Source organism: Esox lucius, chromosome 14, assembly GCF_011004845.1.
Source record: "Esox lucius isolate fEsoLuc1 chromosome 14, fEsoLuc1.pri, whole genome shotgun sequence".
Taxonomy (NCBI): domain Eukaryota; kingdom Metazoa; phylum Chordata; class Actinopteri; order Esociformes; family Esocidae; genus Esox; species Esox lucius.
The window spans coordinates 28531631-28544572 of record NC_047582.1 but is presented as its reverse complement, the minus strand read 5'-3'; the positions used below and the strand labels follow the sequence as shown (position 1 = coordinate 28544572).

Below are 12942 nucleotides of genomic sequence, written 5' to 3'. Positions count from 1 at the left end.
CAGCTGTCCTTGTAGGAGGCAGCTGTAGAGTTAGAACTCTTTTTGGTTTTAGGTAGAACATGGAGTTCTACTTGGAACCAAACGATTCAAGGAACCAAAAAGGGTTTACCCTGAAACACAAAAACCTTTTCAGAAACAGGGACAGTTGTAGAACCATTTTATTAGTAGAAGGTACCGCTTCCTTTCATCGTTTCACTACTGGTACAGTATGTTATCATTGCAAGCCAGCACCACCTCTTGGCGGCAAAGAGTGAATGCAACTGATGGTTCAGTGCCAACTCAAACCACCCTGCTCTCTTAAAACACCCCCTCACCAATCTGGAGATGGATGCCCAAGTCACAGAGGCCCTGCCGAAAGTGCACCCCTGAATCACCCCACTTTGCAGTTTCGTGGCCTTTATTGTCAGGTGCAGATTTGGACTGATCAGCCTAGTTAGGCTTACACCCGACCCCCCCCCCCCCCCCCCTCCCCTCCCCTCCCCTCCCCTCCACAAACCGATACACACCTCACTTCCCTGACCCCAATCCCCTGGACCGGGCTGCTGAAACTGGGAATGTATTGGTGCTGCCAGCCACAACAAAGCCAGAGGACCTGCTGGCGCCCCCCCACCCATCCCCCACACACTCATAAGGACCCACTTAGGGTCAATTATGGGTCCAAATCGATGGTCGAGCACAGGAGGAATGCTGTCCAGCTTAATCGCTGGCAGATTGTTTCCAAAAAGCCCCCCTTCCCTTTTTGTGGAGAGTACCACACTAAAATTGAGTCATCTCAAATTGCAGGTTGACTCGTTAAACGGCTTACAAAAAAATATTATTTGTCTTCCCGGGGGAGCCAGGTGCGTTTAAAGCAGGAGCAGTTACACTGTGAATACACAACTTCCAAACTATTTGTATGTTTAGACAAGTCACCTCATAGTAAACTGGAGTCTATTTAGTTTAAGGTTCCTCTTCTTCCATCAGAACTATCTCAACTCCGTCCGTCCGTCCATCTGTAACACCTGTAGTAGGTCCGTTTTGTTATTCTGACACACCCTAGTAACTTAACCTACAAAACAGCTCAGGTCAACCCTTTGAAGAAGGCCCCATTGCTTCAGTTCTTTTTGCTGAAGTTGAAAATAGTGATGGTTGTCTAAAAAAACAAAAGCTTCTCTTGGGTCAGCTTTCAGGGTGAGAAACCATCTAACATGAAGTTGAAAAGTGTGAGAGAAAACTACCATCTGTCCTCCTTTTCCTGATGCAGTTGCAGGGAAGGGATGAAAGATCTCTGCCGCAGTGTAGATAAAGAGTAAGGGCATTGCCGTTTCAACACAAAATCATGGTGAAACTCGTTTCACCCACACCTGGCTTTGGCTGCACTTTAGTCTATGAATGGCTGGCTGTTAATGTAATGTTTGAGCAATGATCAAGCCACAGATGAGAACAAGCTAATGAATAAGAATAGTTCAACCAGATCCAGATGTCGGTTGAAGGGACCTCAATGGGCATAGATGTGCACGTATTATCACTTTGACATTGCTATCATTAAGAATATGATTTTCTATTCCACCAGTCAGATCAGAGATAAAGCACTGAGAGCAAAGGTGGGTAAAGAGCCAATAGGATGTTGGCCTAAATGACTCTATTAGAAATAGTTAAGAGAAAGAGAAAAAAAAAAAAGAAGAAAGAGAAAAGGGCTGGGTTCAACAAGTAGACAGTCTCTAATCACTAGCCCAAGCCATTTTCCTTCATGGGAATCCCCATCAGAACCGGATGCAGTTTTGGTAGCCATCTTAACTGCTGGTCCAATTTACAAAAGCTGCCCCCGTTGTCCCCAATTTAGCTTGAGGGAACGAGTGAATGACTTAGCTCACTTGCCGGGCTGACATCACCCACAATTCAATGCAAATTGTTGTCACAAGTCTAATGCCACCGGTTGTTAAGTCTCAGATTTAATCAGACTCATTGGTCAGACTGAGTTGGTAGCTAGTTAGTGAAATGCATACTGAGTTAGCTAACTCCGAACATCACTCTTCCTCGCTTTGACATGTGCACTTGCAAGTACATTTGGATGTGACAATGTAAACTGCATAACAGCATTATCTCAGATATGTGTTCAGCGAAACTTTATATTTTTGGTGCCAAAATAGTTTTTACATCATAGCGTTTGGAAAGGCTAATGAAATGGCTAATGAACATCTGAATTGCTGCTTTCTAAATTGTACAGACAAATCGTCTTAACAGTCCTGCCCTCTAACGCTGAGGTACTGAAGCAGCTGCCAAACAGTTCTAATGGCAGAGATTACTGATATTATAGTCCCACACTGATCAGACCACAGCAAAGGTTTCCTAATGCCCAAGTTACAAGCTCATAAAACAAAATGTTGACCTTTAAAAGGTTTTGTAAATGAATGTTGATAGAAACATTGTTTTAAGCAAAGCATGCATTGTTAAAATGTAGATATGTCATTAATAATACAGTATAAATGTACTGGAGTAGACCCTACAGCATATCTGATGGATAGCTCTTTGAAATTCAAAGCAATAGACGCTTTTTAATAGTACTGCTGACATGGCGTTTTACAACAAAGGACATTTGAGAGTTATTTTCATTTAGATCATCCGAGTGCAGGGCAGGCGCACACGTGTGGTGTTAAATCTGTGTAACTGGACCTGTAGAATTTCAGAGAGACGGAGAAAAAAGTGAAAACAACTGCTGGAACGAAAGAGAAGACAGATACCAGCAAATCCAATAAGACTTGAGGCCTTTGCTTTTAAAAGGATTTATCTGACACCCAAAGCTGGATTTTCAGAGTCTTTGCCATCTGGTCTCTATTTGGAAATCTTTCTGTTGGTGGGGTATCCTTGAAAAGGGGCACATTCAGAAAAGGTGCTGGAGTATGCAATAGTAGTTCAAGCAAATCACAAATGTTATATCGTACAGAGACATAAAAGTGTATAATTCTGTCCCCTGATGCAATGGAACACATATTGGTATAGGTCCCAGACCCAAGTCCCAAACAACCTATATTTGTCCTTATGTAGCACTGTATATTACTTTATTTTACCAGGTAGTAGCTACTATACACTCACCTAAAGGATTATTAGGAACACCATACTAATAATGTGTTTGACCCCCTTTCGCCTTCAGAACTGCCTTAATTCTACGTGGCATTGATTCAACAAGGTGCTGAAAGCATTCTTTAGTAATGTTGGCCCATATTGATAGGATAGCATTTTGCAGTTGATGGAGATTTGTGGGATGCACATCCAGGGCACGGAGCTCCCGTTCCACCACATCCCAAAGATGCTCTATTGGGTTGAGATCTGCTGACTGTGGGGGCCATTTCAGTACAGTGAACTCATTATCATGTTCAAGAAACCAATTTGAAATTATTCAAGCTTTGTGACATGGTGCATTATCCTGCTGGAAGTAGCCATCAGAGGATGGGTACATGGTGGTCATAAAGGGATGGACATGGTAAGAAACAATGCTCAGGTAGGCCGTGGCATTTAAACAATGCCCAATTGGCACTAAGGGGCCTAAAGTGTGCCAAGAAAACATCCCCCAGACCATTACACCACCAACAGCCTGCACAGTGGTAACAAGGCATGATGGATCCATGTTCTCATTCTGTTTACGCCAAATTCTGACTCTACCATCTGAATGTCTCAACAGAAATCGAGACTCATCAGACCAGGCAACATTCTTCCAGTCTTCAACTGTCCAATTTTGGTGAGCTCGTGCAAATTGTAGGCTCTTTTTCCTATTTGTAGTGGAGATGAGTGGTACGCGGTGGGGTCTTCTGCTGTTGTAGCCCATCCGCCCCAAGGTTGTGCGTGTTGTGTGCTTTGCTGCATACCTCAGTTGTAACGAGTGGTTATTTCAATCAAAGTTGCTCTTCTATCAGCTTGAATCAGTCGGCCCATTCTCCTCTGACCTCTAGCATCAACAAGGCATTTTCACCCACAGGACTGCTGCATACTGGATTTTTTTCCCTTTTCACACCATTCTTTGTAGACCCTAGAAATGGTTGTGTGTGAAAATCCCAGTAACTGAGCAGATTGTGAAATACTCAGACCGGCCCGTCTGGCACCAACAACCATGCCACGCTCAAAATTGCTTAAATCACCTTTCTTTCCCATTCTGACATTCAGTTTGGAGTTCAGGAGATTGTCTTGACCAGGACCACACCCCTAAATGCATTGAAGCAACTGCCATGTGATTGGTTGATTAGATTATTGCATTAATGAGAAATTGAACTGGTGTTCCTAATAATCCTTTAGGTGAGTGTAGATGCCTGCAGTACTCTTGGAAATTGTACCTGTGATATAAGTTGCAAGTTGATCTATTCAATGTCTTTGATCAAACCAGAAGCTTTATAAACTCACATTAGTTGAAATTAGTCAGAGACTGTGTGCCATCAAAGACACTATAAAACCAATCTGTACTGATCTATATGATAGAAACAGGCCTATTGCTAAAGTTTGTCATCTGCATCTGATTTATTTGATGTTTATGTCGTTATTCTCATTTGAAGTCATGAGAATTTTTCTAAAACAGAGATTATGTTTGAGACTTCAAGAGTCAAATACATGAATTATCCTTGTTCAATCCTGTCATGCCTGAACACAGATCTGCGGATCATTATGAAATCACTGGAGCACCTATGCCTGCCCCCTCTCAAAACTGCTATGAGACCAAATCCACCAGGAGAACATGCTCTCACCCCTTCCCTCCTCTCTCTGCACCAACATCCCACAATGCATCTGTCAAGGTACTCCATTTTGCAGTTGACACCACTCTGGTTAGTTTCTGTACTGACGATGAGAAGTTAACTGGCTGGCGGCCTGTTGTGATAAGAATAACCTGAAACAAAACAGACAGGTTTGTGGAGGCGGTGGTCGACTTCAGGAAACATCCTTCACCTCTTGAGGTCTCTTGAGGTGCTGAATCATTGAAATCCCCAAGGGCAAGCATCTCCCACGATCTCAGATGGGAGGACAGTCTCACAACTATCCGGAGTGGATGTGTCACTTGTAGCAGCTGAAAAAACCTGTCAATCCTCCAGTCATTTCTGATCCAGCTTTACTCATCAATCCATCCTCACATCCTATATCTATGTCCGATTTGGGTCTGCCTTGTGTGGTCGGCCAGAAAAGGGTCATTAACTCTCATCTGGACTCCCGGACAAGGAAGAGTGATATATATATATATTATATTATATTATATCCTCATAATTTATATTCAATTATTGCATATGCTAACCATCCATTGCATGTAAATTATGTGCAGATATTTAATGTATATAATGTGCAATCCGTCATGTCACTACATGTTAGTACCAGTTGCAGTACTAAAAAGTAAAATGTGTATTTGTAAATTGCACATTAATTTAGCGATCAAAGTTAATTCTGATTCTGGTCTTTTTCTCATAATAATGTCTTAATTGACATTATATTTCTCCTCCTCTAATCAACTTTAATGCAAAGTAAGCCATATGTGTCATCTAAACTTCAAAGCATCATCAAAGGATTCAACTAAAATCCTGGTGGAAATGTTGTTGTCCAAGGATGGAGCCCATCATTGACCATTAAAGCAAATTAAGAGCTTCCTACAGACACACTGTTTGCGTTCTGAAGGTATTGTGATGGTAGCGAGCTTCACGTTCAAATCAATAGTAAGAGTGGAGGTTGACAATGCAAACTGTGCTGGAGGACATTGGGAATAGGGTGGCCAAATAAGCTACCCTGAAAACATAACTTTACATCAATATTTTTAAAACGTTAGGAGCCTGTGAAAGAATAACACAGCTGTACCAGGTCTTCATCCAGTTCCAGGAGCAGGAACCTCATGGCGTTTATGTGATAGTGCTTATTAAATGTTAACAAAGGATCCAGGCATTCTCCTAATTCTTTTGTTTGCATTTTGCAACGAGTAAACGAGTGTGTTTGTAACCGACAGATCATCATTGTCGTTCCTTATGATGACTGGGGTTTTCCTTTACCAACAAGCCAATTCGGGACACCTTCTTTTGAGGCAACTGCTTTGAGGGGGAATTGGTTCCCTTACACAGAGCCAGGGAAGGTTTTCTTTGTGCCAGTGTCAGCCCTTTCAAAATAATGGGGTCTGCATGCTCTGTCAAATGCAAGCCAGACTTTAAAAGAGTGGTTCCGCCACAGACACCGCTTCAACCATCCCCCAGTGGCTCAGTAAAACAGGGCATTGGCTCCAACTTGAAAGCTCACCCCGAGGATCTAGTCACCCCCACCCCCAGCCCCCTCTTCTTCAGTCTGCGTGCTGCTGACCACAAGAAAGAACTTGGGTTTGGAGGTGGGTGGAGGGCTGGGGGAGGTTTTGGGGGGCTGAGGCAAGGGGACGTGGGGACCGAGTACAGATTAGGGGTACAGCTGTACCGCTCAGCTGGAGAAGTAGAGACCCACGCCAAAAAACAGGACTGTGAATTTGGATGATTGCTCTGAGCTCATGAAAAGACGTTGCCCGAGCATGCAACTCCGCGCCCACATCCAGTCAGCATACCTATCACACACACCTCTCCAGGAGTAGAGTAACAAGCACCAGCTCCTATTCAATACCTAATTTGTGATTTCTACTAAGCTAACGAGGATCATTTGGCGATTAGCTTCAGAGTTTTAGGACCTGCAAAGATATAAGAAAGATAATTGTAGATAACTTGATAATTGTAGTTCGGGGGGGGGGGGGGAATTCACTGCGGTTGGAAATACATTGTTATACACATGCCTAAAATGGCAAAACAGAAGTAAATTTGTTTTGAATTGCATTTGATGAATCTGAGAGATTTAAGATAATTATAGAAATAATGTTTTTTCTTCTAGACCACTTTTTGTCAGGCATGTGACCCCAGGGATTTTAACACCTGGCTGCAATCAGGCAGCTGTACGGCAAGGCACTGACTGAGACAACTGCCCCCCTCCTGGCCCAGTATAGTTAGTTATTTATATAGCAACAGTACTTAGTTTTCTTGTGTTTAAAAAAATTTAATAAAACGTTTCTTCCACATTTTGTGATATCCAAGTAATGATTAAGACCTTGCGTCGCTGCAGCAACTCCCAACATTCGATGATATATGCCTTCCGAAACACATCCGATGCTATTCTGTTTCCTTGCTCAAGTGAGAAGTCTAAACCCAAAGCACATGTGTGTCTTACAGAAAACATTGTACGTTTCTTGTGATCCAGAGTCTCTACTGAGTCAAATGGCTCTATTTATATATTTGTATCTCCAAGGTTGAGGTCCCAGCATTTGTTTTTATTACGAGAAAACATCTGAAAAATAGACAACAGCTACTATGAACAAATTCATATGTTGCTCTAATCTGATTAAACATTGTAGTCTACAAACCCTATGCAAAGCAATACATTATTTTTTTAATGCAGACAGACACAATGACAAATGTAGTAATTAGCAAACCCTGTTAGCCCCTGGAGTTAACAGGGTTAAGTACCTTGTTCGAGAGTACAAAAACAAATACCTTCTCGGCTCAGGGTTTAGAATCACAGATTTTTCCATCATAAAAAAGTCTACCAGAAATGACTAGGTGAAATAACAGAATGTGATGACATCCAATTTTTTGAGTTTTAATATAATTAAAGTTCCTATCCACTCAGAATGGAGTGAGGAATATACATGGTTAGTGGAGCCTTTTACTGTAAACAGAAAGTAAAAATTGGCCATCTACTCCTCTGCTGCTAGGCTAACTGCTGTTTTGATGTTTCCCCATTTTTCATTCAATGCGAAGCATTATTTGATAACTCTGTTTTAAGAGTCAGCACATCCAAACTGCCCTAATTTAGTAAAACCAGAAGTTGGGTCAGCCGTTTATCACCTGTGGCTTGTCTAACGGAAAGAGATGCCTCATGGGCCTTTTGATTATCTTATTAGTCTGTATGCCTTTGTGAGTCATTCTCTGTGGGAATGCACTGCGGTCATGACGAGTGAATGGGGCTATTCTTCAATGACAACACGTCACAGCCTCAGCACCTGGTATGTGATTTAAACAAACGCCTTAACATTCGAATTTAATATCACACACACGCGCGGGCGGATGTTTCCGACCGTTGCGACACGTTATTGTCAGCTGTTCAACAAGCTCGTGATCTCTGTGTTAGGTTTTTAAAATCTAAGATTGCAGCTTTCATTGTTTCCATCGTAGAAGACGATGAAGTTGAAATGAGTAAGCACACCAACCACCTTGGTCGCCACTCCCATCCCAAACCTCAGCCAGTCAGAAGTGGACGAATCACGCGTGATTTCCCAGATCATTTAACACCGTAAGTCATGCCACAATTACCTGGGCCAGTTATACGTAATAACACACTCGGCCTATGTTAAAGTATAAATAGACACGCCACGTGTTCGTCCCATGTTATCACAGACTTTGTGGGGTGTAGTGATTTGGAATTTTAGAGTTTTTTATTTTATTTACTCCTAGTACCAATATAAAATGTCGGTGTGTTTTTTGAAGGTTGGTCCGCAGTCAAGTCACAAACAGAATACACGTGACTAATTGGGGGCAAGGAAAAAGAGGTCAAAGTTTATAGACTAGGGCAAACCCCTGGAAACTTCTGGAAACAGTCAGAAACAGTCAGAAACTTAGACCCAGAGACACCAATTATCTACATCATTGTAATGATAAGAGGCAAACACATCAAACGACGGCTTTGTCTGCTTCTGTGTTTGTTGTAAGCCACAGGTGTAAATTGTGTAAAGTTCCTGACTGATGTTTATGTAATACATCTCCTTTAGGCAATAACTCTCTCCAGGCATTCACCGCCTAGGAGGCTTAAGAACGTAAGGAAAATTTACAAGCCATCCATGCTTGAGATTAAGTCTTAATGGAACACTGTTTTCTCTGCTCTTTGTGTTTGCTCTTTCCATCTGCCCCTCCTAAAACAGTGGAAGGGCTGCAGATAATGCAGAACAGCACACCATAAACATAACATTAATTATGGGTTTCTATAAAGAAGAAAAGACAATGCTTCTACTGCCTCCAATATGTAATGTTTTGTTTTTATAGAACTTGAAAAAAACATTCGTTTTTTTCTCCATTTATATTAAACTTAATTACAATTAAAAATGTATAGCAGACAGTTAACTTGCTGGGTTTAGTCGGAGATTTTTCTTCAGGTCTTTTAGCGTCATCAAGTGGCCATCAAAGGCAATATATCAGAGAATTACATACTATTTGTCTGCTATAAGTAGGCAATATCTGCTGATTTGGGTTGACAGTTGGCCATTTGGTTTCAATGGACCGTCACTGCAAGCTGGTCAGACTTCTAGAAGGTTTTCATAATCAGAAACCTCTAGAAATGTTTCATAATCTGTGTCCCGAGTTTTCAAATGACCAAATCACTTATTTTTGTAACGTCATAATTAAAGCATTGTATCGGCCTCCACTTGTCCGAAATAAAAATCGGACAAATTTCAGTCGTACTCTGGAGTGATTAAGAACTTTCTAGCTCAACGTTAACAACCTACCCGGCTGTTATGTATGCGCATGCGCTTACAGCAATCTCGAACACAAGGTCACTGGCACGTGTGCCTACTCTCATTCACGACTTTTTCGCGTTACAGAAGAACTCTTTCTAGAAACGTGAAGTCTATCCTGGCAGGAAACATCTGGAATTGCTGAAGAAAAGTATTTTCTTCGTCAAAAATGGCAAGAGGAAGTCGCAGTCGTTCTTCGGCACCAGCCAGGTATTGTGCTTTGAACGATTATGCAACCAGTTCAGATGCCTGTTTATTACAATGTTACAGCCTCGTTCCTTAGCAGTTCTTTGGGTATAGTTACCGTATCTGTTGTAATTAGATGACGAACTGTTTTGCCGTACAGCCTTTCAACTACAGCCTTTTAACTACTGTTAGTATTGTCTCAACCTGAGTCAGTCATTTCTCAGTACTTGCTGTCAAGGCCAGTGGGTAGAAGGTCAACACAGTCCAGCAAAATGTGACAAAGTAAAACACCAAGTTATTACATTTCAACAGTTGTCCTTGCCGTTAAGATGTTTCCCTTTGTTCTTTGTTGATGATAATGTGCTGTATGTGTGGATATGGGATTAAGGCTCAGCTCCTCTGTAATGTAGCTGATCATACAGTGCTGACTGATGTAACAGTGTCTTTTCAGTCAGTGCAAAAGTGGGACTTGATGTCATTACATTTTTAAAGTTGTCTCGTTTCCATCGGTTGTTCTTCTCCGTTTTCCAGCTCAGCGCCGGCCCATCACGCCCCGGCCCCAGTCACTCCACCCCCGTCAGCGCTCGCCGCCCCAGCTGCCCCCCAAGGGCCCGGCCTGATGGCCCAGATGGCCACCACCGCAGCCGGCGTCGCAGTAGGCTCTGCCGTGGGCCACGTCATGGGCAGTGCCCTCACTGGCGCCTTCAGTGGGGGCAGCGGCAGCCCGGAGCCAGCAAGACCTGCTGCTGGCACATATCAGGTGAGCAGGATAAGGGGCCCGGTGAGAGCATGTGATTGGAAGTAGGCAGTAGGCATATTGCTAAATGACTTAGGTGATGGGACTAGGCTTAGATTGGTTTCTGAGCCGACATGGTATTTGTTTTTGTACCCTTGAACGGCAGACAAGAAGGAAGGGACTTTAGTTCTTATTTAAGTGATGACGCTTTCTTGTCTGGAAAGAACGACTGCCAAAGATAGATTGGGACTACTAAATCTGTTACAGGGTTGTTGGGCAGCGGAGGATGTCTCTGAGAAGCATTAAACTGTGTTTGGCAGCCCTGGTACAGGTCAACTACTGCCCTAAATGACTTGACCACTTTCAAAAAGAGATTTTCAGAAATAGACTTGAACCTGGCGAAATAATTCTGACATTGTTAACTGTGTCACTGAATAATAAAAGAACACTCTTATGTGTATCAATCACTCTTGGGCATTTAAATATGTTGCAGTGTGATGTACTAGAAGGCTTCAGAAAGATGGGAGGAGCTTGGTTTATAAGATTTAGTAAGGTCATGTTAGCGCCACCCATTCACTAAGTACTGTGTCATTATAGTTCTCTAGACAACTGTGACACATTTGTGGTGCTGTGGACAGCAACATAATTATGGCTTGACCTAATAGTTTGGTCCATTTTGGGGAAAAACTATCCATAAAGGTATGAGATTATGCACCTTATTTATGCTATGAATGGTCTTTCAGATGGCGCTGAAGTCAAATCAACGGCATGTTGCAGAATGCTGCTGTCCTTTTTTACAGTTGTGTGTGTGTGTGTGTGTGTGTGTGTGTGTGTGTGTGTGCGTGCCAATGCAGGAGGCTCCTCGACCTGCCACCTCCCAGTCGGGTCCATGTCTGTTTGAGGTGCGTCAGTTCCTGGACTGTGCCACCACTCAGGCTGACCTGACCTTGTGCGAGGGCTTCAACGAGGCACTCAAACAGTGCAAGGGCTCACACGGTAAGGCACATGCTAATAATTGGTATATGGGAATGATGAACGCCCCAGTCGTATCACAGTACACCTGGTTAGACCAGTGACATGAAGAAAAGAATATGGCTGTTTACTATACATTTCTGCTCAAAGGAGTGATATTGTTATTCTAAATCATGCACAGGATACAGCAGTTGGAAGCAGTACGGTGAAATTGTTGCTTACCAGCACTCAACATTGCCATCACAATAAGTCATAAATGACATATTACCTAACTACATATTGCACTTCTGCTGTTTGGATTTTTCCTGACTCCTTTTAGTATTTACACAGTAAGTACTATAAGATGTGCCCAGAGAATCTCACAGCCTTCAGTCTCGATTCGCGGAAACAAGTGGCTGGTGAAATGTCAGTTTCCGGATACAGATGATGCTTTTAAATAAATCAGACAAATGTATTCATTCTAGTTTTGAGCCATGCCATCTTAGTTGCTGACAATCTCCCCAACCTAATTTCAGAATCTAGACGTTTTAATGTGACTCGCATGTCAAAGTAGATAACAGCGTGTCACACAGTGTGACCAAAGAAAAAAAAAACTCTAACTCCACTTAATCTCGTGTTTTGGGCACCCATGCATGAATCACTAGGTTGTTGTGGGACAGCCGGGCTGTCTCAGCACCGCACTGACTCTGACTTGTGTTGTTTTCTTTCTCTTTCAGGTGTGACCTCACTAGTTTGAGCGATGATGTTGGTAGCCGGGACAAGAAACCATGTTCAGATTACTGCATCGTAGAGTAAACCGATGAGCCTCTCAGTCATGACATAAACTCTACTCCACTAACGTTCCACATTACCAAGAAAGGAATTATATTTGTTCACTGTTGACATGATAATGTATGTTGTATGATTGTTTTGGTGATGTTGTGAGATGTGCAATAAAGAGCTGCTATTTACTTTCTGCGGAAGACTTGTGCTTATATGGTTTTTCACTCAGGAATGTTCAGATAGGAATATTATATTTACCATAGAATGAAAAGGCCAAGCTGGGTGTAAAATTAGCAGGGCGGGTACAGTTATCCATCTGCTTCTTGGGATAGAATCGGATGTCACTTCTTGTTTCAACATTTGTTTTTTAATGTACAAATGTTATTTGTTTACGTGGAAGTGTTTCGTAGTTCTAAAACACATTTGCCCAAAATTCTAGGATCAATAATTGTTCAGACCCATATATAAATGGGCATATATATATATATATATATATATGGGATGCTTTAAAACCCTTTATAACATAAAAATTGTCCATTCTATTTGCTCGAATGTACAACTCTGAATCTTCATTAAAAAAACAAGAGTACATTTGTACATATGGTATTTTGCCATTAGAATTAAGGGGATCAATTGTTTCTTCTTACCATAAATATGAAAACCAAGTAGCACATTATCCCATTATAGACATAAATCAAAAAGAACATGTTAAGTAAAACATGACAGTAGTCACCGACAAATCGCAACTCGAGGCGTAACTCTCTCGACCAATGAGGAG

The 12942-nt window shown here is 42.1% G+C and overlaps 1 protein-coding gene across 1 annotated transcript; it reads left to right on the top strand.

Annotated features, from left to right (window-relative positions):
* Positions 1 to 9512: 9512 nt before the first annotated feature.
* On the top strand, positions 9513 to 12363 carry chchd10 (coiled-coil-helix-coiled-coil-helix domain containing 10). The gene is made up of 4 exons (XM_010904925.4): positions 9513 to 9718; positions 10226 to 10454; positions 11285 to 11426; positions 12119 to 12363. The coding sequence occupies exons 1-4, from the start codon at positions 9678 to 9680 to the stop codon at positions 12136 to 12138; spliced, it is 432 nt and encodes a 143-aa protein (XP_010903227.2). The 5' UTR covers positions 9513 to 9677; the 3' UTR covers positions 12139 to 12363.
* Positions 12364 to 12942: the final 579 nt, after the last annotated feature.